Source organism: Geotrypetes seraphini, chromosome 5 (assembly GCF_902459505.1).
Source record: "Geotrypetes seraphini chromosome 5, aGeoSer1.1, whole genome shotgun sequence".
NCBI lineage: Eukaryota > Metazoa > Chordata > Amphibia > Gymnophiona > Dermophiidae > Geotrypetes > Geotrypetes seraphini.
Genome location: NC_047088.1, coordinates 119,778,789 through 119,806,655, shown reverse-complemented (window position 1 = coordinate 119,806,655; position 27,867 = coordinate 119,778,789). Strand labels below are relative to the sequence as shown.

At 46.8% G+C, this 27,867-nt stretch overlaps 1 protein-coding gene across 5 annotated transcripts in view; it reads left to right on the top strand.

Moving 5' to 3' along the window:
* Positions 1–27,867, top strand: part of COPS8 (COP9 signalosome subunit 8) — a 430,770-nt gene that overhangs the window by 359,469 nt on the left and 43,434 nt on the right. For all 5 annotated transcript variants that reach the window (XM_033944267.1, XM_033944269.1, XM_033944270.1 and 2 more), the window contains one exon: positions 16,945–17,052. In XM_033944267.1, the coding sequence (XP_033800158.1) occupies positions 16,945–17,052 (108 nt within the window). The remainder of the gene's footprint in view (positions 1–16,944; positions 17,053–27,867) is intronic.

Here is a 27,867-nt window from a genome sequence, read left to right as displayed (position 1 = left end):
CTTTTTGGTGTAGTCTGCTGACATGGAAAATGGAGGTGGAGACATTGGGGGCAGACCATGACATTATGAAAGCAGGGAGAGCGGTGGGCATGGCCATCTGTGTCTAACCTGGGCTGGCCCCTTCTTTTCCCTAACAATTGATTCCCCTCCACACTTAACACAAAAGCAAAGTTCTCAGCCATTCTTCACAACAAGAAAAATGCATACACAAAACAAATACAGATAATGGGGGTGGGGGGGAGTGGCAAAGACAGAAGGTAGTAGAAAGGACAACAGCGAGGTCATAGCATAAAGTCTCATCATAGAGGAAATCGAACACCAGAAGCACTAACTCACATGGGAGTCTTAAAAAGCAAAAATTGCTGTAGCAAAGCCCTCTCTATACTGTGCACGCCTAATTAGCGTCTGACGTCTTAGGCACCGTTAGGACTTCCCGCGAAAACATTCAAATCTGATTGGACGTGCTCTGGATGTAGTTTTGCCAAATACAGCTGTATTGACTTTTTAATCATTTCCTTCACATCTCTAAGCTTTGATACAAAGCCATTTGTCATCTGCTTAGTCTGTAGAGGCTCTGTTACCATGTTCTAAACAAAGTTCCCTCTATAGCTCTATGCCTTAAGGCACTGCTTTTATCTTCCATACATCAGGGGTTCAAGTCTTGAATGAGGTTAGCAAATAGTTTATATTAATTTTTCACCCAGGAAACCTGCAAATTGTTTAGCTATGCCTTTGCTGAAACATATTTTGTTTCAGCTTTTATTATCTGCAGCCATTGTCTAATTTTTAAAGCAGCCTGTTCTCTCTCATCTTGAACCCCCACTACAACACCCCCCAAACTCTCAAGCCAAACTGCATTTACCAATACTAATGTCTCTAGGATCCATTTCAACACATGTATCATCCTTTAACACCTGTCCAAGCCCTCTGAAGTTTTATTGAACTCTTATAGCTGTTGCCCTGTGTCTATATTGCATAAAAAGAATTCCTACTAGAATGCTTGTAGTTGAGAGCAAATAAAAGTATGTGATCCACCTGTACCTGCAAATTGCAGAAGGCTGATGAAAAAGCACGGTTACTGATGGAGCCCCCTAGCGGGACGTTTTCATAAGCAGACTTGCTTGAAGACCTTCAAGCTTGCGATTGGCCCGCACATGCGCACGTGCCCCTCCCGCCTGGTCTAGGGCATGCGTCTCTTCAGCGTAGCCTCAGTTCAGATAGCTAGCAAAGAAGTCAACCATGGGGAGGTGGGTGGGTTGTGAGAATATCTGCCTGCTGTCCCTGGATAACACCTGTTACGGTAAGTAACTGTGCTTTATCCCAGGACAAGCAGGCAGCATTTTCTCTACATGTGGGAGACCTCCAAGCTAACCAGAATGGGATGGAGGGAGAGTTGGCAATTTAGGAGAACCGATTTTGCAAAACGGACTGGCCAAAATGGTCATCACGCCTGGAGAAAGCATCCAGACAATAGTGCGGGGTAAACGTATGAACCGAGGACCAAGTGGCAGGCTTACAGATTTCCTCGAGCGGAGGAAAGCAACAGACGCCGCCATCGCTCTGACCTTGTGGCCCGTGACTCGACCCAGCAGGGAGAGACCAGCCTGAGTGTAACAGAAAGAGATACAAGCGGCCAACCAGTTAGAAATGGTCCGCTTAGAAACAGAGTGACCCAAGCGATTAGGATCGAAAGAGAGGAACAGCTGGGGAGCAGAATGATGAGGAGCGGTGCGCCTCGAGTAGAAGGCCAGCGCACGCTTACAATCAAGAAAATGCAGAGCAACTTCTCCAGGATGAGAATGGGGCTTTAGGAAAAACACAGGAATAACAATGGATTGGTTGATATGAAACTCAGAAACAACCTTAGGCAAGAACTTAGGATGGGTACGGAGAACCACCTTATCATGATGGAAGACAGTGAAAGGTGGGTCCGCAACCAAGGATTGAAGCTCACTGACCCGACGGGCAGAAGTGAGAGCAATAAGAAACACAACCTTCCAAGTAAGAAACTTCAAGTGAGCCCTCGCAAGCGGTTCGAATGGGGGTTTCATCAATTGAGCAAGGACCACGTTAAGATCCCAAAACACAGGAGGAGGTTTAAGGGGCGGGTGAATGTGGAAAAGGCCTTTCATGAAGCGGGAAACCACAGGATGAACAGAGATAGGCTTCCTGTCAATCGGCTGATGAAAAGCAGCAATGGCACTAAGGTGGACTCGAACCGAAGAGGACTTGAGTCCAGCGCCAGACGGCAGATAACGGCTCCTGTTGTCGAGTAGCACACTTCTGATAGTAACATTGGCGAGTGGACTCCTTCCGAGATGCCTGCAGGACGTCCAGCACAGACTGTGAGAACTGGAACGAGGGCATTAAGTCTCGAGGAACCACGCCGTCAAGTGCAGAGACTGAAGGTTGGGATGAAGTAGAGAACCTCGACTCTGCATAAGCAGAGAAGGAAAAACAGGCAGAAGAAGAGGCTCCCTAGAACTGAGTTGCAACAGAAGGGAGAACCACGGCTGTCGGGGGCCACCGAGGAGCTATCAGAATCATGGTGACCCACGAGGACTTGAGCTTGACGAGAGTTTTCAGAATCAGAGGGAATGGAGGGAATGCATACAGAAACAGGTTCGTCCAATCCAGCAGGAAAGCAACCGTCTCAAGTCTGAGAGGGGTGTAAACCCTGGAGCAGAAGTGGGGCAACTTGTGATTGAGGGGGGATGCGAACAGATCGACGTCCGGTGTCCCCCAATGAGCAAACACCTGATGCAGGGTCACGGAATGGATGGACCTCTCGTGAGGTTGCAGAAGACGACTTAGCTTGTCCGCCATACAATTGTGCTAGCTCTGAATGTAGACCGTTCAAAGGAATATGTTATGGCAGATGGCCCAATCCCAGAGCCACATTGCTTCCTGGCACAGGGATCGGGACCCCGTTCCCCCCTTTTTGTTGATATAATACATGGTGACCTGGTTGTCCATGCGGACCAGCACTACATGGTCACGAAGCTGGTGACAAGAAGCTTTCAGGGCGAGGAAAATTAATCGAAGCTTCTGTAGATTGATGTGACAAAGTTGGTCGGCACTGGACCAAAGACCCTGAGTGCGAAGACCATCCAGATAAGCCCCCCAAGCATAGGTCGACGAATCTGTCGTGAGGACCTTCTGCGGAGGAGGAGCATGAAGCAGAAAACCTCTGGAAAGATTGGAAGAGAGCATCCACCAATGGAGAGACTTCTTCAGCAAAGGAGTCACAACAATGAGTCAAGAGACAGGATCCCGATTCTGGTTCCATCGGGACGCCAGAGTCCATTGAGGAATATGGAGGTGAAGTCTGACAAAAGGAGTCATGTGAACCGTGGAGGCCATGAGACCTAGGAGGACCATCATGAGATTAGCCGGGGCCAAGAACAAGAGATTAGCCGGGGTAACCCTCTGGCATAAGCGGACAAGGGCCTCCTGCCGAGGCAAGAAGGAATCGGAGACGAGACGTGTCCAGGACCACTTTGATAAATTCCAGAGACTGGGACGGGCAGAGCTGAGACTTGGGGAAGTTCACCTCGAAGCTGAGGCTCTGAAGGAGCAAGATGGTTTGATTCGTTGCTCGCAGCACTTTGTGGCGAGAGGACGCCTTGATCAACCAGTCGTCGAGGTAGGGAAACACCTGCAGGTCGCAGAGACACAGGGCCGCAGTAACCACAACTAGACATTTCGTAAAGACCCTTGGCGAGGCCGCCAGGCCGAAGGGGAGAACATAATACTGGAGATGGAGATTAGAGAATGACACGGTGACGGTTTACCCGCGGCCACCGCATTTAAGCCGCGGGTCACCGCCGAAAACGGGGAAGAAAACTAGCAGTCGCTGCGGTGACGGGGACAAGGCCATTCACCGACCGCGGAAACGGTGAACAGGTTTGTCCCCGCGGGCCAATGTACCCCCTTCTAGGAACCGCTATTTACCTGTGTTTCACCGTGCTCCTCATTTGTCAGATCAACCCTTCCTGCCAATCGCAGCAGAAGGGTACCCAACCCCTCCTGCCGGTCCTCCCAATGGCCTCCCCTAAGATCGCCGGCAGGAGGGTACCCAACCCCTCCTGCTGGACCCCCCCCCCCAACGAACCCTCCCACCCCGGAACCCCCTTAGTCTTACTTTCCAAGTTGGACCGGACAGCTCCTCGCTCGTCTGGCCAGCAGGCCTGCCTCCGTCCAAATGAGGCGGGCCCGCCCCTCCCCTCCCCTGCCTCCCAATGGCCTCCCCTAAGATCGCCGGCAGGAGGGTACCCAACCCCTCCTGCTGGACCCCCCCCCCAACGAACCCTCCCACCCCGGAACCCCCTTAGTCTTACTTTCCAAGTTGGACCGGACAGCTCCTCGCTCGTCTGGCCAGCAGGCCTGCCTCCGTCCAAATGAGGCGGGCCCGCCCCTCCCCTCCCCTGCCTCCCAATGGCCTCCCCTAAGATCGCCGGCAGGAGGGTACCCAACCCCTCCTGCTGGACCCCCCCCCAACGAACCCTCCCACCCCGGAACCCCCTTAGTCTTACTTTCCAAGTTGGACCGGACAGCTCCTCGCTCGTCTGACCAGCAGGCCTGCCTCCGTCCAAATGAGGCGGGCCCGCCCCTCCCCTCCCCTGCCTAACCCACAGGATCCTAGGGCCTGATTGGCCCAAGCACCTAAGGCCCCTCCTATAGCGGGAGTGGCTTTAGGTGCCTAGACCAATCAGGCCCTAGGATCCTGTGGGTTGGGCAGGGTAGGGGCGGGCCCGCCTCATTTGGACGGAGGCAAGCCTGCTGGCCATACGTGTGAGGAGCCGTCCGGTCCAACTTGGAAAGTAAGACTAAGGGGGTTCCGGGGTGGGAGGGTTCGTTGGGGGGGGGTCCAGCAGGAGGGGTTGGGTACCCTCCTGCCGGCGATCTTAGGGGAGGCCATTGGGAGGACCGGCAGGAGGGGTTGGGTACCCTTCTGCTGCGATTGTCGGGAGGGCCGTTGGGGGGGTCTACAGGAGGGGTTGGGTGCCCTCCTGCCGTGATCGCTGGGGGGAGGGGAGACTTGCAGCCGTAGCCGCGGTCACTATGCTAATCACGGCAGCATTTAAAGTACATGTCGTGTTTGTTTTTGCATTGCTAGCCCCAGGGGTGGTGGAAGATTAGTGATTGAAAAACTGTATGAAAAATAACTATTTTAAATTTAGTGATCAAAATGTGTCAGTTTTGAGAATTTATATTAATTAATTTTTTCTCTGCGTGTTTTGTTTTTGTATAGTTATTAACTAATATTTAACTAAGTTTTAAAGTTTTAAAGAATGTTTCCTTTATACGTAAATAAAGAAAAGTGAATGGGATTGCAGTGGCGGTGACGGGGCGGTGAATGGGGTGGCAGTGGCGGTGACGGGGCGGTGAAGAGGATGGTGAGACGGGGACGGGGCGGTGACGGGGATGGTGAGACGGGGACGGGGCGGTGACGGGGATGGTGAGACGGGGACGGGGCGGTGACGGGGACCAATTTTTTCACCGTGTCATTCTCTAATGGAGATCCCCCACCCGGAATCTCAGATACCGGGGAGAGGCCGGGTGTATCGGAATGTGCGTGTACGCCTCTTTGAGGTCCAGCGAGCATTGCCAGTCCCCCTCGTCCAAGAGGGGGTACAACGTAGGAAGGGTGAGCATTTTGAACCGTTCCCTGACTAGAAACTTGTTCAGAGCACGGAGGTCCAGGATCGGGCACAGATCCCCCGTCTTCTTGGGTTTCAGAAAGTACCGGGAATAAAATCCGGTGTTCCACTGGTCCGGGGGAACCTCCTCAACCGTCCGTAGGCGAAGAAGGGCCTGAGCTTCCTTCAGAAAGAGAGGCAGCTGAAGCCGAGTAGAAGGGAAACTCTCTTGGGGGCAGGTCCGGGGGTACGTGACTGAAGTGAAGGGAGTACCCATCCCGGATGATAGAAAGCACACAACTTTCGGTGATAAGACTTTCCCACTGGGCATAGAAATGATGGAGACGACCCCTGATGGGGAGGGGGAAGGCTCCAGGAGGAGGGGAGCCCTAAGGTTCGGACCGAAAATGTCAAAAAGACGGCCCAGTGTTCGCCGGAGCAGGCGGCTAGGCCTTAGTTTGACGCTGCTTCTATTGCTGCGGCTGCTTCGAAGGAGGCTGAGAGAAAGCAAGAGAAGATTTCTGTGGGTACCTCCGGAGAGGAATTTTGTATTGCCGAACTGGAGGGGCCTTCAGTTTAAGTTTCACCAGAGAGGCAAAGGACCGTTCATGGTCTGAGAGGCGCTTTGTGGCCGCTTCGATGGGATCATCGAAGAGCTCATGACCCACACATGGGAGATTGGCAAGACAATCCTGTAGATTGGGATCCATATCCACAATGCGAAGCCAGGCTAGGCGACGCATAGCGATCGCAAAGGCCGTGACCCTCGATGACAACTCGAAAGGCGTCGTAGGTCGCCTGAAACAAAGGCGGAGCTGGGAGAGGGTCTCCTCGAGGAGACGAAACTCCTGACGCCGAGAATCCGGCACAGCTTCCCGGAACGAGCGGAGGGTATCCACACAGAACCGGAGGTAGGACGTGAAGATAAAATTATAGTTGAGGACACGATTCGCCATCATTGAGTTTTGATAAGGGTGGCGACCAAATTTGACCATTGTATGGCCCTCCCTGCCCGGAGGGACGGCAGCGTAAACCTTCGAGGGGTTAGACTTCTTCAAGGAAGACCACCAAGGATTGGTGAGAAAGCTGAGAACTTTCAAACCTCTTAACCGGGATCATCCGGTAATGGGACTCCAACTTGGAGGGAATGGCTGTGACCGCATATGGGGTCCCAGGTTCCGGAGAAAAGTCTTCCGAAGAACCTGGTGAAATGGTAATCGTAATGCCTCAAGGGGCGAATGATCGACACCCATTTCCGCCAGGTATTCCTGGGTATAATGGGACTCAGACTGGCGGTCCAAGTTCAAGGCCCTACCCATGTCAGAGATGAAATGAGCAAAGGAGGAGTTTTGAGAAGAAGACTCATCCCCCTGAGGAGACCCCGAGCGAGATCTGGGGGCAGCCGAGAAAGAGGGAGAAATTTCCCTCGAATAATAAGCCGGGGCCTCAGAGTCCCGTGAATTGGGGACCGAAGAGGCTCGACTAAGGTGTCTGGGGGGCGTCGAGGAACGACCCCGTGCAAGATGGACCGGGGAAGACCCCGGGGTCCGAGGAAACATCTGGCGAAGCCTCGGCGAAGATGGGGCAAAGGAAAATTCCTCCACCAGTTTCGAAAAAGACCTCTTAGAGGCGGGCAGCAGCCTCGATGGGGAACCCACATTAAAGTCCAACTCGAGGACAAGTGTGTGCCTGGAAGGTTTTGTGGTTGGAGACCTGCCCCGAAGGGGCGGAGAAAACCGGGGCTTTTTAGGAGGGGCAAGCTGTGACATAGTAGTGGGTGAAAAACGGGCCCCAGGCCTGGACTCCGAAAAGTCACAGGTGACTCGGGGGAGGAAGAATCGCTTGAGGGAACCCAGCAAGTCTCGAGATACGAGGGGATGCTCAGGCTGGTCAGACTGAGACTGGGTCAAGACCGAGGTCAGAGGCGTCTAAGTCGGGACCAGTTGGCTCACCACCGAGGAAAGCTGCGTGGTAAGTATAGCCTTAAGCATGTCCTCGAACATAGGCACCGAGACCAAAGGTGGTTGGGTTTTAGGTGCAGCAGTGCGCTCCTTCGTAGGCGACCTTGAGGAAGAGTATTCCCTGCATGAGGAGGTACGCTTAGAGTGATGTCTCGAAGATGCCAACGAGGCGGCATTGACATGAGACTCCGAGGTAGGCTTCTTTGCCGGCACACCTGAGGAGGAAAGAGGAGTCTTACCCGAGGCCGGAGTAGCAGGAGGAGCCTTCAAGGCTGACGGGGATTTTGAGGCCGAGGCACCCAATGAAGGCACTGAGGCCGAGCTCGAGGCCTGTCCCACAGGATCCATGGGGCCAAAGAGTTGGAGAATCTTGGCCACCCTCCTACGAAGAGCCCACGGTTGCAAAGTTGCACAACAGGGACACGACTCAGCGCGGTGCTCTTTCCCCAGGCACTCCACACACCAACGATGAGGGTCGGTGATGGAGATAAACCTGGTTGCACTTAGTACAGTTTTTAAACCCAGAACAAGGCCGGGACATAAGAAGAAAAAACAGCTGCGGCCCCGCGAGGCCAGGTGGCCAGAGTAAGACTAGGAACCCAGTCAAAAATACACGAACTGAAAAAATGAAAAAGAAAGGAAAATAAAGAAGCGAGCACAGCGACTCAATCGAAAATAACAAAAAAAGCCGTGGTGCAAGAGGGACAACGAGATCGCGCAAAGCAAGGGAGCAGTGCTTCTGGCTCCGTGGAAAACATAGAACTGAGGCCACACTGAGGAGATGCATGCCCTAGACCGGGCAGGAGGGGCACGCGCGCATGCGCGGGCCAATCGCAAGCTTGAAGGTCTTCAAGCAAGTCTGCTTGTGAAAACGTCCGCTGGGGGCTCTGTCGGTGACGTCACCCACATGTAGAGAATATGCTGCCTGCTTGTCTTGGGATAAACAACAAAGTTCACCACTTATGAGAGCTGTTAGGATGCTGTGAAAAAGAGGGAAGGTGAGGGTGGGTTTCGAACCGGAGTGTTTGAGAAGACAGACTAGGCGCATTAACCTGGGGAGCCACTAATGGCTTTTTTCAGACTGGAGAGAGGTTTCCTCCCATCACAGCTTAGGATATGTTAGCCATGGCAAGATGTAAATAAAAGTGCCCGCAAACTGCTGTTGAAAAACAGCAAAGTCCACCATATATATATATATATATATATATATATATATATATATACACTAGTGTTTAAGCCCGTTACATTAACGGGTGCTAGAAAGCAGCCCTCTTTCCCTCTCCCCCTCCAGTTCCTCCCTGACTGTCTCTCCGTGGCCCACTTCTGTCTCCCCTCCCCCAAGCAAAGCTGTCTGCCTCCCAGCACACTCCTCCCCCAAAGCAGCCCCCTTTCCCTCTCCCCCTCCAGTTCCTCCCTGTCTCTCCGTGGCCCCCCTTCTGTCTCCCCCCCCAAGCAAAGCTGTCTGCCTTCCAGCACACCCCTCCCCCAAAACAGTCCCCTTTCCCTCTCCCCCTCCTTTGAGAATTTTTACCTACATGGGACACCTGAAGCAACGGCACGATACCCTCCAGCCGTTTCTCTGAGCGAAACTTCCACCACCGCTCAAACTCCTTCACATGCCGCCCGCCTACACACTGTTGAAGCTGCCGCACACTGTCCCCGCGGTCTGGCCAGCTCCCTTAGAACCTTGCCGCCCCTTCCCTTCCCGTGGTCCCGACAAACCTAACTCCAGCAGCGGCCGCAGCACTCTAAACACGCTGCTTCGTGGCCTTCAACTGCCCTGATTTGCTCTGCCATTTCCCTGATGACATCATCAAGAGACGGGCAGAGCAAATCAGGGCAGTAGAAGGCCGCGAAGCAGCGTGTTTAGAGTGCTGGGACCGCGGAAAGGAAAGAAGGGCGGCGGCAAGGGACTAAGGGAGCCGGCAGACCGTGGGAAGGGAGAGTCGGATGGGAGGGTCAGACTACGGTGGGAGCGACCGGATGGGAGGCTGAACGGGGGTTCAGATGTGCCGGGGTGGGGGGTGAAGATGCCACCACCGAAGACGAACTGTCTTACAGGGGGAAAAAAACCCCTAAGCGCGCATGCGCACTCCTGCGGCCACAGCTCGACAGATCAGGGATCAGGGAAGCACGCGGTAAGAGTGCGCATGCACGTTTAGCATTTTATTATATATATAATATATGCTCTTTTGAGAGCTAATAGGAAGCTTTTAGGATGCTGATGGGGGGGATTTGAACCAGGGTGTTTGAGAAGACAGACTAGGCGCATTAATCTGGTGAGCCACCAATAGTATCTTCCTGGCAGAGGACAGCCATGGGAAGGAGAAAATATGGTTGCCTGGAAAAGGAAATGCACTGATAAAAATGCCAAAGTCCCCCATCTAGACCCTGTTATAACAGCTAATAGGAAGCTGTTAAAATTAGTGAAGGTGGGATTCAAACCGGGGTGCTTGAGAAGACAAACAAGGCGCATTAACCTGGTGAGCCAGAAATGCTTTCTTTCTAGTAACTGTAATATCATTCCTAAGCATATGATACATAGGCAGGTCAGTCAAGTATGATATGAAAGGGCAGCGAGTTCCACCTGAGTAGAAGCTGTAGAGTTTGTGAGTTCAACACCCAGCACATCTTTTAATTGTGGCATACTACCTTGAAGGTGCAGCTTAATGATCTCACAATGAGGTCAGCTTTGTGAAGCTGAAGAGCTCCATTTTGCAATGAGGGAAAATGCATGTTAAGGTCTTTATCTGGATTTTCTCTTTTTAAGCGCTGAGAAATGAAGTAATGTGTGCAATAATGATATGTTTTTCATGTTCTTTCTTTGCTTTCACTGTTTGTTGAGAAAAAAGGGGGTTCTTTTTAAGCAGGAAAGCCAAAGGTGGTGTAATGAGTAAATCATATTACTGTTTGGGCAGAAAAGTACTATGTTTTCCATGAAATATGTTTATATTGATGTGCTCTATTGATATGTTGGCTTATTAAATCTATTAAGAGGGAGAATCCCCACGCTGATACGCCCCAAACACCACCCATCCTATAAAAACCATCGTAAAGTCAACTACGCCTCCCTAAAACCTGTCCCCGCTTCCACTCTCTCCGACCCTGCCTCTGATTCTCTCACCCCAGTCCCGACACTTTATTGCAATGCCAGATCCGCTTGAAATAAGATTCAAATCTTGAAGGACCTACTCGAGGATTCTGACCCTGGATTCCTATTCATCACAGAATCTTGGATCACAAAAGATGACCAAATTACTCAAAACGAACTTTGCTCCCACGGCTACCAAGGCCTCTTTCCCAGAACTAACCGAAAAGGAGGTGGCCTGGCTCTCCTTTTCAAATCATTCTTCGATGTCTAGCTCCTTGAAAAGGGCAGCCTCTCTTTAGAGTACATGCTAGCCTCAGTTAACAATGAGTACCACCCTCATCCACTGGGTATCCTGCTCCTATACCGCCCACCTACCCCTTGGAATAATTCCTCAGAACTCGTCTTTGAAACCATAACAAACGCCTTCCTCAAATTTCAAAGATTACTGATCATCGGAGACATCAATCTCCACCTTGACGATGTCACCAGCAAGGACGCATCCGAATTTAATAGCTTCCTCTCCTCTTTAGGCTTTCCCCCTCCCACTCTCTCCCCTACCCACAAAAAAGGCCACACACTAGACCTCATCAGTTTTCTGGATCTCACTATTCACAAAACCTCAACCACTGACATTCACTGGGAAATCGTTCCCTGGTCCGATCACTTCCTAGGGGCTTTCTGTCTCCCAATCTTCATGTCACATTTTGGGCCCCCATCCTGCACCTCAACTTCTATCACCTTCCGCAAAAAAATCTCGAGCAATCTATTCTGGACCAATTTTCTTGACAAATTCTCCCCCACCCCTAAACTGCAGAACCAGAAACAAACTGGCAAAACTGGGTCGCCCTCTCCGAGAGCACCTTCTTTTCCTTCGCCCCTCTCTCCACTAAAACCATCTCCTATTCCCACAAGGCCCCTTGGTACCTCCCATACCACAGAGAACTAAAACAGAAATGCTGAGCTCTGGAATGAAAATGGAAAAAATCTAAATCCCCTACAGAGAGACACTCCTGGAGGGTCAATATTAAATTCTACAATACTGTTCTAAAAAAAGCAAGGAAAAACTTCTACTGTGACAAAATCTACAAATCCAACAACCAGACTAGCACATTATTTAACATCTGGTGTTCCTTAACCTCCAAAAATGCCTCCATCCTCCCCTCCTCCCCCTCAGCCGATTCTCTGGCAAAGTTCTTCAGCGACAAGGTCTCCACCTTGAGGCGCTCCTTCCCTCCTGCAATCTCCTACAAATCTCTGATTCTAATCGACCCCCAACCCTATCCTTACAGACTCCTACCCTATCCCAGCTGACAGATCCTGGTCTTCCTTTGAACTTGTTTCTGAATCCCTGGTCCATAATCTCTGCCTCAAATTGAAATCCTGCAATTGTACCTTGGATCCATTCCCCGCCTACCTTTACGAGAACACTCCCCCTCAAGCCATCTCATCTCTTACCATTCTCATAAATTCCGCCCTCCATTCGGGTCTATTCTCCCCAGAAATGGGCCATATCTCCTTAACCCCACTACTGAAAAAACCTGATCTAGACCCCTCTACACCTTCCAGCTACCGCCCAATAGCAAATATTCCTCTCCTTACCAAGATGCTAGAATCCATCATATCCACTCAACTATCTTCCTACCTTGAAAAATTCACCAATCTGCTACCCTACCAATACGGCTTCCGTCCCAACTTCAGCACCGAATCCCTTCTGACCTCCTTAATCTCAAAAGTTCAACATCTCCATTCTCGCAACAAGTTCGCTGTCCTTCTTCAATTCGACCTCTCTGCAGCTTTTAATGTCATCCATCATGATATCCTACTTTACCAACTCACCGAGATAGGCATTAATTCCACAGTCCTTGACTGGTTCTCGAAGTTCTTATGCTTCCGCTCCTACACAGTCAACATGAAGGGCACGTCTTCCTCCCCCTGGAACCCGATCTATGGAGTCCCACAAGGCTCACCTCTCTCCCCTATCCTTTTCAACATTTATATGTCCTCCCTTAAACTCCCTACACAAGAACAGGGGAAACAAATCCACAAAACTCAAAAAGGCAAAACCAAAGTGGAATTGTCCAATCAGATTGGTGCACAAAAAAGTGTACATGTCGAGTCATTGAGTTACTTTGGATAAATAAAGAGATTGAATTCATCAGATGAGTTGAAACACACTTTTTTGTGCACCATTCTGATTGGACAATTCCACTTTGGTTTTGCCTCCCTTAAACTCCTCCATCTCTCCCCCCTTGAAACACTTTACACTTACGCAGATGACATCTTTGTCCTCCTTGAGACCGACCGGAACCTCACCAACCTCTCTACGAACATATCCTCATGTATATCGAACCTTCAATCCTGGGCCCACACTGTGCAGATGAAACTGAACGAATCCAAAACAAAACTTCTCTGGCTCGGCCCAAAATTGGACCAACTGCCCACTGCCATCTCTCTGTCTTCTGGCCCCACTCTGCATCTTAAATACTCAAGTAAAATTCTGGGAGTCATCATTGACTCTACACTTTCCTTCAGTGATCACCTCAACTCCCTAATAAAAAAATGTTTCTTCAACTTTCACATGCTGAGGAAAGTGAGAACCTGTTTCGATCAAAAACACTTTGCCGTTCTTGTCCAATCCACCATCCTTTCCAGACTGGACTATTGCAACTCTATCTACCTAAGCCTAACAAAGAAAAACCTTCGAAGACTCCAGCGGATTCAGAATGCCGCTGCTAAGCTTATTTTCGCAAAAAGCAAATTCGACCACGTCTCACCGCTTTTGTCCAAGCTCCACTGGCTTCCGATAATCTCCAGAGTCCACTTCAAATGTGCCTGCCTTACTTTCAAGATCCTACACGCATCCTCCCCCCCTTTATTCCTCTTTCTTGGAATTCCTCTAACCCCAATTCCACCAGATCCACCCAAAAACTAAAACTCTCCTTTCCCTCTCTAAAAGACGTCTCCCTTGTAGGAAAACTAGGTTCCTCCCTCCCTTTTAGAATCACTGAGCTCTGGAACAACCTTACCTCCCCTCTTAGGAATCTGAGCTCCCTCAACTCTTCCGTAAACATCTGAAAACCTGGTTATTCTCAAAAATGTAACTCTTCCTTCCTCTCTGATTATTCTAGTCCTCTAAATTTCCTCTTCATCCTTCCCTCTTCTGGAGTTCCTTTCTACCCTAACTCCTGTTAACCGTGTCGAGCTTTGCGAATGTAGAGATGATGCGGTATACAAACCTAAGGTTTAGTTTAGTTTAGTTTAAAAAGGAAACATATTCAAGCTCATTCTAAAAACTATCATCGCGGAAGCGGAATGCACGCCTAACCTGCGTCTAGCTACAAAAGCCGAAAGCTCATTGAAAAACTATACTTAGACCAGCTTTTCGCTCGTCTACATTTGCTACGCTGTTTAGACACATAGCAGGGTCCAAGTAGGACTAAAATTTAAAAACCTCGTTTCTTCGAGCTCGGTCCCCGCAAATCATCCGATCCCATCCACACAAGCCTGTTATGATTTTATATTGAATGTATTTTATTAAAGTTTAAAAAGAAACAATATTCTGTACAATTGTCATTTTATAAATACAAATAATACAGAGCAAGGATCAATAAAACCTCTGTCTCCCTTCCCCTTCACATATATCCCCTCTACTATCATGAAAACTGAAAAGCCAAATTATTACAGAATGCTACACAGAAATATCATGCTAACAGAATACTGCAGTCACACATGACAGGAATAGTTTTAGGGGAGTGCAACTAGGGCAACTGCCCCCTGGTCAGAGAGCGCCCTAAGCCAGCTGGAAGCTAAAGAAGCACTGCTTGGGCTTTGCAGTCCCCAGTTATATCTAACACCAGCTCTAGCAGGATATATATTTCAAATCTGATATATTCTAATCACAAAATAGAAATAAAATTATTTTTCTACCTTTTGTCGTCTCTGGTTTCTGCTTTCATCTTCTTTTCACTCTCTTCCTTCCAGCATCTGCCTTCTCTCTCTCTTCAGTCCAGCATTTGCCCCTTCCATCCACTGTCTGTCCTCTACCCCTTCCATATGGTATCTGTCTTTTTTCTATGCCCCTCTCCCCTTTCCATCCAGCCTGTGCCCACTCTCTCCTTTTTACATGATTCACTCCAGCTTCATCGCTCTCTTCATTTTTATCTCTCCTTCACCAGATCTACCATCAGACCCCTTCCCATCATCAATCTCTCTACTTTCTCATGCCCGTCTCTCCCCTTTCCCTCCTCTAATCTCCCTGCCATCTGTTTCCTTCCTTTTTTCCTTCTCCCTTCCCTCCTCCTCCTGTCCAGCAGTAACTCTCTTCCGTTCCTCCCCTCCCAGCAATATCTCTCCTTCTCCTTCCCTCCAGGTCCAGTAGCAGCTGTCCATTTTTTCCCTTGCCCAGCAGCTTCCCAGACTCCTTTCCCTCCTCCCCTCCCAGCAGCATCTCTCCTTCTCCTTCCCTTCAGGTTCAGTAACAGCTGTCCCTTTTTTTCCCTAGCCCAGCAGCGTCCCAGACTCCTTTCCCTCCTCCCCTCCCAGCAGCATCTCTCCTTCTCCCTCCCTCCAGGTCCAGTAGCAGCTGTCCCTTTTTCCCCCTTGCCCAGCAGCTTCCCAGACTCCTTTCCTTCCTCCCCTCCCAGCAGCATCTCTTCTTCTCCTTCCCTCCAGGTCCAGTAGCAGCTGTTCCTTTTTTTCCCCTTGTCCAGCAGCTTCCCAGCCTCTTTTCCCTCCTCCCCTCCCAGCAGCATCTCTCCTTCTCCCTCCCTCCAGATCCAGTATCAGCTGTCCCTTTTTTCCCCCTTGCCCAGCAGCTTCCCAGACTCCTTTCCTTCCTCCCCTCCCAGCAGCATCTCTTCTTCTCCCTCTCCAGGTCCAGTAGCAGCTGTCCCTTTTTTCCCCCTTGCCCAGCAGCTTCCCAGACTCCTTTCCCTCCTCCCCTCCCAGCAGCATCTCTCCTTCTTCCTCTCCAGGTCCAGTAGCAGCTGTCCCTTTGTTTTACCATGCCCAGCAGCTTCCCAGCCTCTAACAGTGGCTTTCTCCCCTCCCTGCAACTCTCCTTACTTGCCAGTGCAGCGATTCAGGAAGGCAGCCTCGGGTCCTTTGTCGCACCGCCTCTGAGGAAAGTGGAAATTGCATCATCAGAAACGACCATGACTCAGGAAAAGCCCCAAGGCTGTCTTCCTGAATCGTTGCGCTAATAAATAAGGAGAGCCGCTGGGAGGAGAGAAAGCATGCTGTCAGAGGCTCCCCATGACTACAGCTCGTCGATCTCGCCGGTCCTATGTGGACCGGCAGGAATTTTCTGCAGACCGGCACCGGTCGGTGGACCGGCGGTTGAAGAACAGTGTATTATAGTGTCCCATTTGTAACGAATTCAGACGTTAAAACTTAAAAATTTGGCATAAGGATTCCCACCAAAAACTATAATTTATGTTATCCCAATTTTTCCAGTTTTTCGTAATTAGCTGCATAGCAACTCCTGTCATGATGAGAACTAATCTATTCTTATTTGCATTGATTGGACTCTTGGGCATTAATAATGTTCCAAACAACACTACATCATATGACAATGGAACTTCCAATATCATAATAATTTGACCCCATATGGGTCTCCAAAATTTAAGTATCAAGGGACAATAGAACAGTAGATGATCCAGTGTCCCTATATCAAGATGACGGTGCCAGCATCTATTAGACTTAGAACTATCCAACTTTTGCAAATGAACAGGGGTCCAGAAAATTCTATATAACAGAAAAAACCAAGTCTGTCTCAATTACTAACTTAATAATTTCCTTTTGAGACAAGGGGATCCAGAGTTATGCTAGTTTGCATGGAGGTTTATTTGATTGTGCTATGTAACAATGACTGTTTATACAATTCTCTTTGACAATTAAAAATTAAAAAAACAACAACCCCCGAACATAATATGAAACTAAAGGATGATAGACTCAAAAAGCAATATATGGCACAGTTAGAAATGTTTAAAATTGATTCTAAGTGGTGGGGATGGAAGCATAAAGTTTCAGATCTGGTAAGTCTGTGGTAAGTAGAGAGAATGGGAAGATAAGATAATGACTTGCAGACATCTAATATCATACTTTATTTTCCATATGAGAAGTTGTCCTGATAGCTGATGTGTTTATTCAGATCATAGACTCCAAATGTGGTTTTGAAGGCTAATATTATAATGTCTGTTAGCAGGAGAAAAAAAATCTTAATGAATTTTATATTTCATCCCAACTCTAGATGCAACCAGGAGACGAGCCTTCGAATTGGTTTCTCAGGCATATACCTCAATTTCTGCAGATGATTTTGCAGCCTTTGTGGGGCTTCCAGTAGAAGATGCTGTAAAAGGTGGGTTGCCACTTAGTGGGCTACATTAAAATTTGTGTCTTTCAACTCATACCTATTGTGCTAGTTTAAGAGAAAATGTTTTTTATCCCAGGACAAGCAGGCAGCATATTCTCACGAATGGGTGATGTCACTGACGAAGCCCCGGTATGGACCACTTTAAAAGTGCATCACCATTTTAAGTCTTTAGAAAGTTCACGATAGCCCAAACCGCACATGTGCGAGTGCCTTCCTGCCCGATGTAGGGTGCGCAGTCCCTCAGTTTCTTAGTTTTCGCGGAGCTAAGAAGTCGCTTCATCGATGGCTGTTGATATTTTTTCACTGCCTTCCTGCTCATGCGGCTTATTTTTTGACTTTTTAGTCAGTATTTCTTTTCTTTTTTATAGTAAAAAAAAATAAAAATTTTTAACTTTTTCGCTTTCGTGAGTTCGGCTCGGCTCGGCCTATTTCCCTCCTTGCGCCTCAACTTTCAATTTTGACAAGACCATTTTTCCCTCCATGTCCCATCAAACAGGTTTTAAGAAGTGCGGACGGTGTGCTCGCTCTATTTCCATCACAGATCCGCATCACTGGTGCCTCCAGTGTTTGGGGCCGGAGCATAGGGATGAATCTTGCACTCGTTCCTCACTCCAGAAGAAGACCTTTAAAAAGCGTCTGATTCAACAATGTCTCCTCTTTGGTTCCACTATAGAGGGTGATTCGACACCAGCGCCGACATCGGGGTCTGCACCGAAGTCAACATCCGATGTCAATGGATTCATCTTCAGTGTCGCATGCAGTGAGTAAGCCGCCCCACCACTTCGGGCTCCCAGGTCACTTCAGCAGTGAGCCAAGTCCTGCAGACCTCGAGGAGACCTAAGAAACAATCGGCTCCTATTGTGGTGAGTGCCTCGACATCGGCCTCTTCATCGCCAGAGCGCAGATCGGCACCAATGGTACTGGCAAAAAAGCCAGCGGTACCGGTGCCCAACCTAAAGCAGCAAATTCAAGAACTGCTGCGGGAGGAGTTAAGGGAGCAGTTACAGTTCTTACTCTTGTTATGGCGACACCAGCTCCTTCAGTGCGAGTCCGGTCTGAGTCTTCCATATTGGCACCAAATAGTTGCAGCCTCGGCATCAACATTGCAACATTACAAAAATCTTCCCAAACATCTCCCGAGATGATGTTGGTCAAATCGGGTAAAGCTTTGAGGAAGATGAAACATAAGGAATCATCGACACCCAGTGCTCAACACCGCATTCCACCCACTCGAGACTTGGACCTCTGGGGTGATTCTGAAGAGCCTGTTCTGTCTGATGAGGATGTCTCTTCAGATGAAGACTCAACTTCCATCTTCTCAAGAACCTTCTCAACGAATGGATAAGTCTTCTTTTTCAAAATTTTTGAAAGACATGGCAGAGACGCTTTCTATACCTCTTGAAGCTGACTCAAAAAAATCTAAACAACTTTTGGATGCATTAGATTATGAGCAGATTAAGGAGTTTCTTCATCTTCCCCTTCATGACATCTTGCGGGAGACCTTTTACAAGAACTTAGAAACTCCTTTGACCATCCCTGTGGCTCCTCACAAGCTTGATTTGCTATATAGGGTGGTACCCATTCCGGGCTTTGACAAGTCTCAGCTCCCCCATGAGTCTCTCCTGGTGGAGTCCACACTTAAAAAATCTGCTGGAGCTAGTGTCTATGCTTCTGTACCTCCTGGCAGAGATGGTAAAGCAATGGACCGCTTCGGCAAACGATTATATCAAAATGCCTTGCTTGCCAACTGATCTGGTAATTATGCTTTCCATTTCTCTTAATTTTAGTTACCCAAGTGGCCACTTTTCAGAAGTAAATACCTGATCGCAAATTACCTGCTTTTCAAAATTACATTTCTGACTTGCTACAGCTTAGCAAATACATGTTACGCTCTATCTATGACACTTTTGAGCTAACATCTTGTGCTGCGGCTATGTCTGTGGTGATGTTAACCACCAGGATCACCTTGCTAATGCTCCTTGTTTGGGCGATGAACTTTTTGAAGCTTCTTTACATACAACTACCCAAAAGTTAGCTCACGAAACCAGGTTAAAACTTTGGTTAAAAACAAGAAAAAGCCTCCACCTGTTCGCCCTTTCAGACAACAGTCTTCATATCAGCATCGTTTTGCTGCAAAGCCTGAACAGCCACCTCAGTCTCAAACTCGGAGGCAGAGGCAGCAACCCCGTCAACCCCAGCAAAAACAGCAGGCTGTTCCACCTAAATCTACACAGCCTTTTTGACCTATTTTTCAGGAGCATAGCCAATCTCAACATTTCTCAACCTTTGCCTCAGCCCATCGGAGGTCATCTTCAGCTTTTCATCAGTTGTTGGGAACTCATCACATCGGACCTATGGGTCCTCAACATCATTCGTCAGGGTTACTCTCTACATTTTCAGACTTTTCCACCAGACAATCCTCCAAGGGAGTCTGCTTTGGACCCTGCTCAGTCCTCCCTTCTCCTGCAGGAGGTGCAATCCCTTCTCCTGCTGAATGTCATCAAGGAAGTTCCCCTCGATCAGGAGGCCAAGGATTTCTACTCCTGTTACTTTTTAGTCCCCAAGAAGACTCAAATCAAGAACCTACAGGGTAAAGTACAATGATATAAAATCAGAGCCATGGGCAAACCCCTGCGGAGTTCCACAAGGATCACCACTCTCACCTATGCTCTTCAACCTCTTTCTCTCCTCCCTAGGAGCCACTCTAGATAACCTAAATGTCACATCCTTCAGCTACGCAGACGACATCACCATACTCCTCCCCTTCGACCCATCAGATACCACCACCACAACAAAGCTGGAAACAACCTTAGATACAGTAGAAAAATGGATGATGGATCACAAACTAAAACTAAACTCAGAAAAAACAAAATTCCTCTTGCTCGAACAGGCCAAAACGCCTGCCATCACAGAACTGAAAATCAAAAACACCAAATACCCAATACAACCCGAACTAAAACTCCTAGGAGTTATAATAGACAGATGCTGCACAATGCAGTCCCAAATCAACAAGACGACCCAGAAAGCTTTTCTAACCATGAGAAATCTACGTAAAATCAGAAAATTCTTCAACCCAGCACAATTCAGACTAATTGTCCAATCCCTAGTCTTAGGTCTGCTGGACTACTGTAACTCCCTCTATCTTCCTTGTCCAGCCACTATGATAAAAAGACTCCAGACCATACAAAACACCGCCCTCAGACTGATCTACTCACTCAGAAAATATGATCACATAACTACTGCCTTCTTAGACTCCCACTGGTTACCCATACAAGCACGAATTCAATTCAAATTCTACTGCCTATTATTCAAAGCGTTACATGGCTCTTCCCCTTCCTACCTAAACAACCGCTTAAACCAGATCTCCACCTCAAGACACAGAAGAACCCCAAACCCTTTTACCTTTCCCCCACTCAAAGGCACACTACGCAAGAAATTGTTTGACAACCTTCTGGCTACACAAGCAGCAAAACTCAACCATACCATCTCCAATCTGCTGACAACATCGGACGACTTCAAAACATTCCGAAAAGAAATCAAAACCCTGCTTTTCAAAAAATTCATCCAAATATCTTAACCATTCTTCACCTACCTCAAGATATTACGTCCCCAAATAACCCACCTAAACACCTTCCAAGCAAACAGACCCCAAAAATTAGATGGTAATCTTACCTACTCTAACAATATTCTCTTTGTCCATATCACACAGTTCGGCACTGTCATTTTACTATCCAACCCCTAAATCCCCTTAGGAATCTATCCAGCTATCTCTCCTCTGTCAAAAAAAAAAAAAAAAAAAAAATTGTATCTTCACTGGAAAATGTCCAGTCAAATCTTTTTGTAATCCGCCTTGAACTGCAAGGTATAGGCGGAATAGAAATCCGTAATGTAATGTAATGTAATGTAAGACTGGAGGACTGAGACCCATTCTGGATCTCAGAGCTCTCAACAAATTTCTAGTCAAGGAGAAATTCAGCATGTTATCCCTCTCCCTGCTTTATCCTCTCCTCAATCAGAATGACTGGCTATGCTCCCTAGACCTTAAAGAAGCCTACACACATATCCCGATTCATCCGGCTTCCAGAAAGTATCTCCATTTCCAAATCAATGGTTGTCATTACCAATACAAGGTACTTCCCTTTGGCCTGGCATCTTCTCCCACAGTCTTCTCGAAGTGCCTAATTGTGGTGGCTGCCTCTCTCCGATCACACAGCCTTCAAGTTTTCCCTTACCTGGATGACTGGTTGATCAAGGCTGTCTCCTCTCAGGAAGTGGTCCAAGCAACCACTGGCAAGGCTACATCTTCGCACTCCTCAGTGGACTCTGGCTTCCCAGTCATCTCAAGCAACGGATCATCTCTCACAACATATATCTGTGACATCATCTCTTCTGTGGTCGCTTCAATGATGTATGACCTCTTCCAATCTTTCCAGAGGTCTTCTTTTTCATTTACCCCCTCATCACAAGATCATCACGACAGTCGCTTCCTCTTATGCTTGGGGAGCTCAAATGGATGATCTGCAGACTCAGGGTTTCTGGACCGCCAGAGAGTGGAAATTTCACATCAATTTCTTAGAACTCAGAGCAATGTTCTTTGCCCTCAAGTCCTCCTTTGCACGGACAATCAACAAACAAGGAGGCACGGGCTCTCTCCTGTTGTATCAGGAGGCCCAGAAAATCTGTTCTTGGGCGATAGCTCGCAATCTGTTCTTGAAGGTGGTCTACATTCAAGGGGAGAAGAATTCTCTAGCTGACAACCTCTGCATAATTCTTCAACCTCACAAATGGACTCTCAACCCTACAACTCTCCAGTCCATCCGGGTGGCATGAAAAAGTAGCCGGGTGGGGTGGGACGAGGAAATTTGGTGGTGGGGAAAATTAAGGGCTCCTTTTAAGTTTCAAGTTTATTAATTGGCTTGTTCAATCGCTTAATCGGATTTCTAAGCGATGTACAATAAAATATGCATACATAAGGAGACAAAAACATTACATACACTTAATTAATTATAATATAAACAAAAGGAAAGAGGGGATGAAATCCATTTTTATAGTAAAGAAAGGACATACATGGTAAATACAAAAGGAAGCTGGGAAGAGAAAAAAAGACATAAAAAATAACAATAACACTTTATAATAAAATTTAATTAAGTAGCAAATGCATCTTTAAATAGAAAGGTTTTTAATTCGCTTTTAAATTTCCCAAATACCTTCTCCTCCCGTAAAAACATGGGAAGCGCATTCCAAATCTGGGGAGCTGTACATGAGAAGATAAATTGTCTTCTTGTACTAATAATTTTTAGTGAAGGAATTGATAAAAGGTTCCGTTCACTAGATCGTAAGGTTCTTTTAACTGAATATGGGATAAGCAACCTAAATAAAAATGCTGGAGTCTTATTTTCTAATGTTTTAAAAATAACTGTACATAATTTATGCGTAATTCTATGAATGACTGGAAGCCAATGAGCCTTTTTAAGGAGTGGTGTCACATGATCAAATTTTTTAGATTTTGTTATTAATTTAATAGAAGCATTTTGAATAATTTGTAATCGTTTAATTTCTTGTAAAGCAATTCCTGTAAATAATGAATTGCAATAATCGATTTTAGACATCACCAGAGAGTGGATAAGAATATTAAGTGCTTTGGGACAGAGAAATTTAGAAATAGATCGAATTTTCCGCAACCTATAGAAGGTAGTTTTAACAATACTACTAATGTGATCATGATAATTAAGTTTATTATCAAAAATTACTCCTAGAATTTTAGTGTTTTTAACAGATTGAAGAGGAATATTTTGAATCAAAATAGGAGTAACTAAAGAAAAACTTTCCTTCCAAGGAAAAAGCATGATATTTGTTTTTTTGATATTGAGGGCCAATCTGTTTTTGTCCAGCCAATGATGAATTCGCTCGAGTTTTCCATTAATTGTCAAAATTTCATTTATGTTGTTATTGTTTAGGGGGTGCAATAACTGTATATCATCAGCATAGGCAAAAACATGAAATCCTATAGATTGACATAATGTCAGTAGGGGTGCCAAAAATATATTAAAAAGTAAAGGTGAAAGTATAGAGCCTTGTGGAACCCCATGTGATATTTGTGAAGGTAAAGAAGAAGAATCATTAAAAATTACTGTAGATGTGCGATTACTGAAATAAGATGTAAACCATGCTAGAACATGGTTACTAAGCTGCATTTCTCAAGTGGACTTGATTACGGCTCATCGCAATCACCAGTTGCCCCAGTTTTGCTCCAGACTTTACTCTCCTGGCCGTCTGGCAGCAGGTGCCTTTCTCCTGGATTGGACGGGTCTGTTTCTATATGTATTCCCCCCACTTCCTCTCATGTTGATAACTTTATTCAAAAGAGAAGCAGCCACCATGATTCTCATTGCTCCATGGTGGCCCAGGCAACATTGGTTCTCCCTTCTACTTCAACTCAGCTCCAGGGAGCCCATACCTCTTCCAATATTTCCTGCTCCAGTGTTTTCCAGGCGGGTGGCATGAAAAAGTAGCCGGGTGGGGCGGGACGAGGAAATTTGGCGGTGGGGAAAATTAAGGGCTCCTTTTACTAAGCTGCAATAGCGTTTTTAGCGCGTGCAGAATTGCCGTACTACACGGCTAGAACTAATGCCAGCTCAATGTTGGCGTTGGCGTCTAGCATGTGCGGCAATTCTGCGCGAGCTAAGTGCGCGGTAAAACCGCTATCGCAGCTTAGTAAAAAGAGCCCTAAATGTATACTATTTGTATTAGTTAATTATTATTAATTATTTTCCAATGCTCAATATGACTGCCTTTCTTAAGGTTTGAAACTTGTTCCATAATATTTATATTAAATTTAAGAAGTATCCAATTCTAGAAGTGAATAATTAGATATTTGCCCTCTTTCAAATGGTATAGAGCAGCGTCTCTCAAACTTTTTTAACTCCAGCACACTAAACGGAGCAAATGTTTTTTGTGACACACTAAATGCAGCAAATGTTTTTCATGGCTGGAAAAACTTTCTGGGGAGAACACTGTTGCCGTTAGTTTTCAAGGTCCAATCACAACAAAGAATGATGCTTATCTGGGCAGTTGTATAATAAAAAGAATGGATAAGATAACATGAGAAGTGAAATTGTCATGAATCAGAGGGATACATACCCTGTAGGTCCTAAAAGCAGGCTTGTGGATTAGATATAAACTATGAAGGCAGTGGCGTACCTAGCATATGTGACACCCGAGGCCCATCGTATTTTGACACCCCCCCATCTGTATGAAAAACATGATTTTTAGTAACAATCCACACATTACACAAGAGTGTACCTAGGAAAGGGCATCATCTTACATATTGCAGTGAGCAGTACATCAATACACCCATTGTAAAACTAAACAATCCAGACTAGTACAGATCAATCCTACACAGTCAGTCCTAACTGAAAACCATGTCTTTCGAACACACAGAACACAGAAAACACCTTCGCCTAGTGTGGAATATGTAATCACAAACTAACCCCTCTCCCTTGTACATAACTGTAATGTGTTTTTTAGCCATGGTAGTAACAGTTCAGACTCTCATAGAATTCTGAGCAATTACCACCATGGCCGGTGCTAAAAAAACGCTCTACAGTTTTGTAAAAGGGGGGATAAAATAGAAAAACGTAGACAAAGGTTAAATTGAACCACCAAGAAGCTGGACTCTGCATACAATGCAACACCACAGAAACAGCGATGCATCTCCCCTAAAGCAAAAAAAAATAAATAAATATAATTTTTTTCTACATTGTCTTCTCTGGTTTCTGCTTTCCTCATAGTCTTGTCACTCTCTTCCTTTCATCCACTGTCTACCCTCTCTCTGCCCCTTCTATATATGGCATCTTCTCTCCTTGTATTCCCCTTCCATCTCTCCCTTCACCCCAATTATTCTGGCATCCATCTTCTTCCCTTCCCTCCTTCAATGGTCTGGCATCTCTCTCCTCTTCTTCCCTTCCCTCTCCCACACCCCCATGGTCTGGCATTTCACTCTCTCCTATCCCTTCCCCCCATTTCCATCAGCATCTGCCCCCTTTTTTTCCCTCCAACCCAATTCCATCCAGTATCCTTCCCCCTTATGTGTCTCTCTCCTTTCCCTGCACACCAATTCCATCAGCATCTGCCCCCTTTCTCTCCCTCCACCATCCTTCCATACCACCCTGACCCCTTTTTTCTCCCTCCTTCTATGCTCCTCTCTCCCTCCACCACCCTTCTATGCTTCTCTCTCCCTCCAAACCAGCAAGGTCCCATGATGACTGCTTCTGTTGCCTCTGCCTCTGGAAGATGTAAGTGATGTTGGAGGGGGTGGGCCGGCAGACGCAGGGAGTTGCGGTAAGGTTCCGCAATGACTGCAGCTGCCGGTCCACCTCTTCCGACGTCACTTATGTCTTCCGGAGGCAGAGGCGGCAAATGCAGTCATTGCGGGACTTTCCTGCACTTCAGTGCGGTTGCCGACTCTGCTTCAGAATAAGTACGGCAGCCATGCAGGTGCCATTTAGAACAGCTTGGAAGGTTCTGGATCCAGCCGGCTGTGTACCCTCCTAGGGCTGGCACCCGGGGTGGTCTGCCACTGTATGAGGGGACAAAAAATAAAAAGAATGGAGAACTTGACCAATTTAGACATGTCATACAATTATAACCACAAAAATATGTCATAAAATGTAATTCTAAACTCAAAAGGCTCCAGACGAAAAGCAGAAACCAGAAAAGACCAAACCCATAGTACTAAGATCCAAATGCTAAAATCGGACATGTCCATTACGAAGAGACGTATGGATCACCACTAATTATAACGAGTGAGTCTTTAAAATATGATATGGTAACAGATAGCCAGACCTGGTGAACGGAAGTGACAAATACTGGAGCCAAAACCAGAGCACCGTGATGAAACTTGAATATGGATACCTATTTATACTTTTGAGTAAAATTGCGATGCGAACATGTCATAGAAAAGAATAAATAATGTGTAAACTAAAAACCAAGAACAACATATTGTAACACCGAACTCAGAATTAATGAAACATGCTAAAAGAAGTTAACCCCCCACCCTAAAATAGGGCATATACATACTTAAATGATGGCTGGTTACAAACAGTATGCCTAGACTATATAGACCTAAACAGGGCAAAAGTAAACGTATGGGAAATGAACAGCTGATAATACAGAGTGTATCTTGAAAACATAAGCCAATAGTAGCTCAAAGACAAGCTGACCGGGTAGATGAAAAGTGAACCTGGGAAAGATCTAAATTATTGTTCAAATGAGCTTCTATTAAAACCAAAGAATAAAATCACAGCACTTGGGAAAGTAAAAAAGGGAGAGTAAAATGGACTTACCAAAAGGTCTCTGCACTGATGAGATAAACTCGTACGCAGAATAAATGTGAACACGCGACAGTGGGGCTATGATATTTGATCTGTCGAAAGAGGTGCCAAAAAAGTGTCAGCAGTGGATTGAATGCACACTGATAGGGGAGGGACATTGGGCTGTTAAAAAAATGCTGCTTTAATAAATAAATGAAAATACTGGTGAAAAACTAAATAAAAAACCAAAACCATGATAAAATGCTGAACCTGACTGCAAGTGGTAGTGAAAATAGCATAAGGCACCCTTAGTACTGTTAGTGCCAGAGCTGCTTAGAATAAAGAACCGTTCTGTACATGAGGAGAAAAAAGAAAGAATGAGAAAAGAAAGAATGAGGTGATAAGATGAAAAGTGCTGGCTCTTCAATTCACCACTTGATAAAACTAAGGAGCGATGTTCTAGAGCAGGGGTGCCCACACTTTTTGGGCTTGTGAGCTACTTTTAAAATGACCAAGTCAAAATGATCTACCAACAATAAAATGTAAAAAAAACCCACAAAGCACACTGTACGCAGAGAAAATGTTAATAATCATTCCTATTCCGGGAATTTTTCAAAGAGGTCAAAGCAGATGACTCTATGCACTGTCACCTCAATAACAACCATACAAAAATAGACAAATACCCCCCTCCCTTTTTACTAAACCATGATAGCAGTTTTTAGCGCAGGGAGCTGCGCTGAATGCCCAGCGCTGCTCTCGACGCTCAAAGGCTCCCTGCGCTAAAAACCGCTATTGCGGTTAAGTAAAAGGGGACCATAGTGTAAAATATGGACTGCAGATATAAATTCAGACACATTTTGATCAGTAAATTTAAAATAAAATCATTTTTCCTACCTTGTTGTCTGGTGATTTCATGAGTCTCTGGTTGCACTTTCTTCTTCTGACTGTGCATCCAATCTTTCTTCCCTTCTTTCAGCCTGTATGCTTCCTCTCCTCCTGACCTCATTCCCCTCCCCCCAACTTTATCTTCCTCTCTTCCTGGCCTTTCTTTCTTTCTCTCTTCATGCCCCCTTTCTTTTTTTCTGTTTCTCTTCTTTCCTTCTGTCTCCCTACCTGCCCTCTTTCTTTGTTTCTCCTTGCCCTCCCCAAGCCACTGCCAATGCTGCTGCCATCGGGGAACAGGGTCCAAAGCCGCCGCCGCTGCTGCCCCAAGCTCTTCCTACTTCGGGCCGACCAGCATTCCTCTCCCCGACATCAATTCAGCCATCGGAGAAGAAGGCTGATCGGCCCAAGATCACGATCAATTGGGGGAAATGCTGCCAGGTCCTGCCTTTGCGGAAACTGAAAGTAGGCAGGACCCGGCAGCAAGAAGAGCAAATGGTAAGCTTCACTGACCTGTCTCCCGCCTTAGCCCATAGCGAACGCATGCTTCGGGGCTCTAACATGTGCGTGCCGGCTTCCCTATTCTTCTCCCCCCCCCGGACATAAC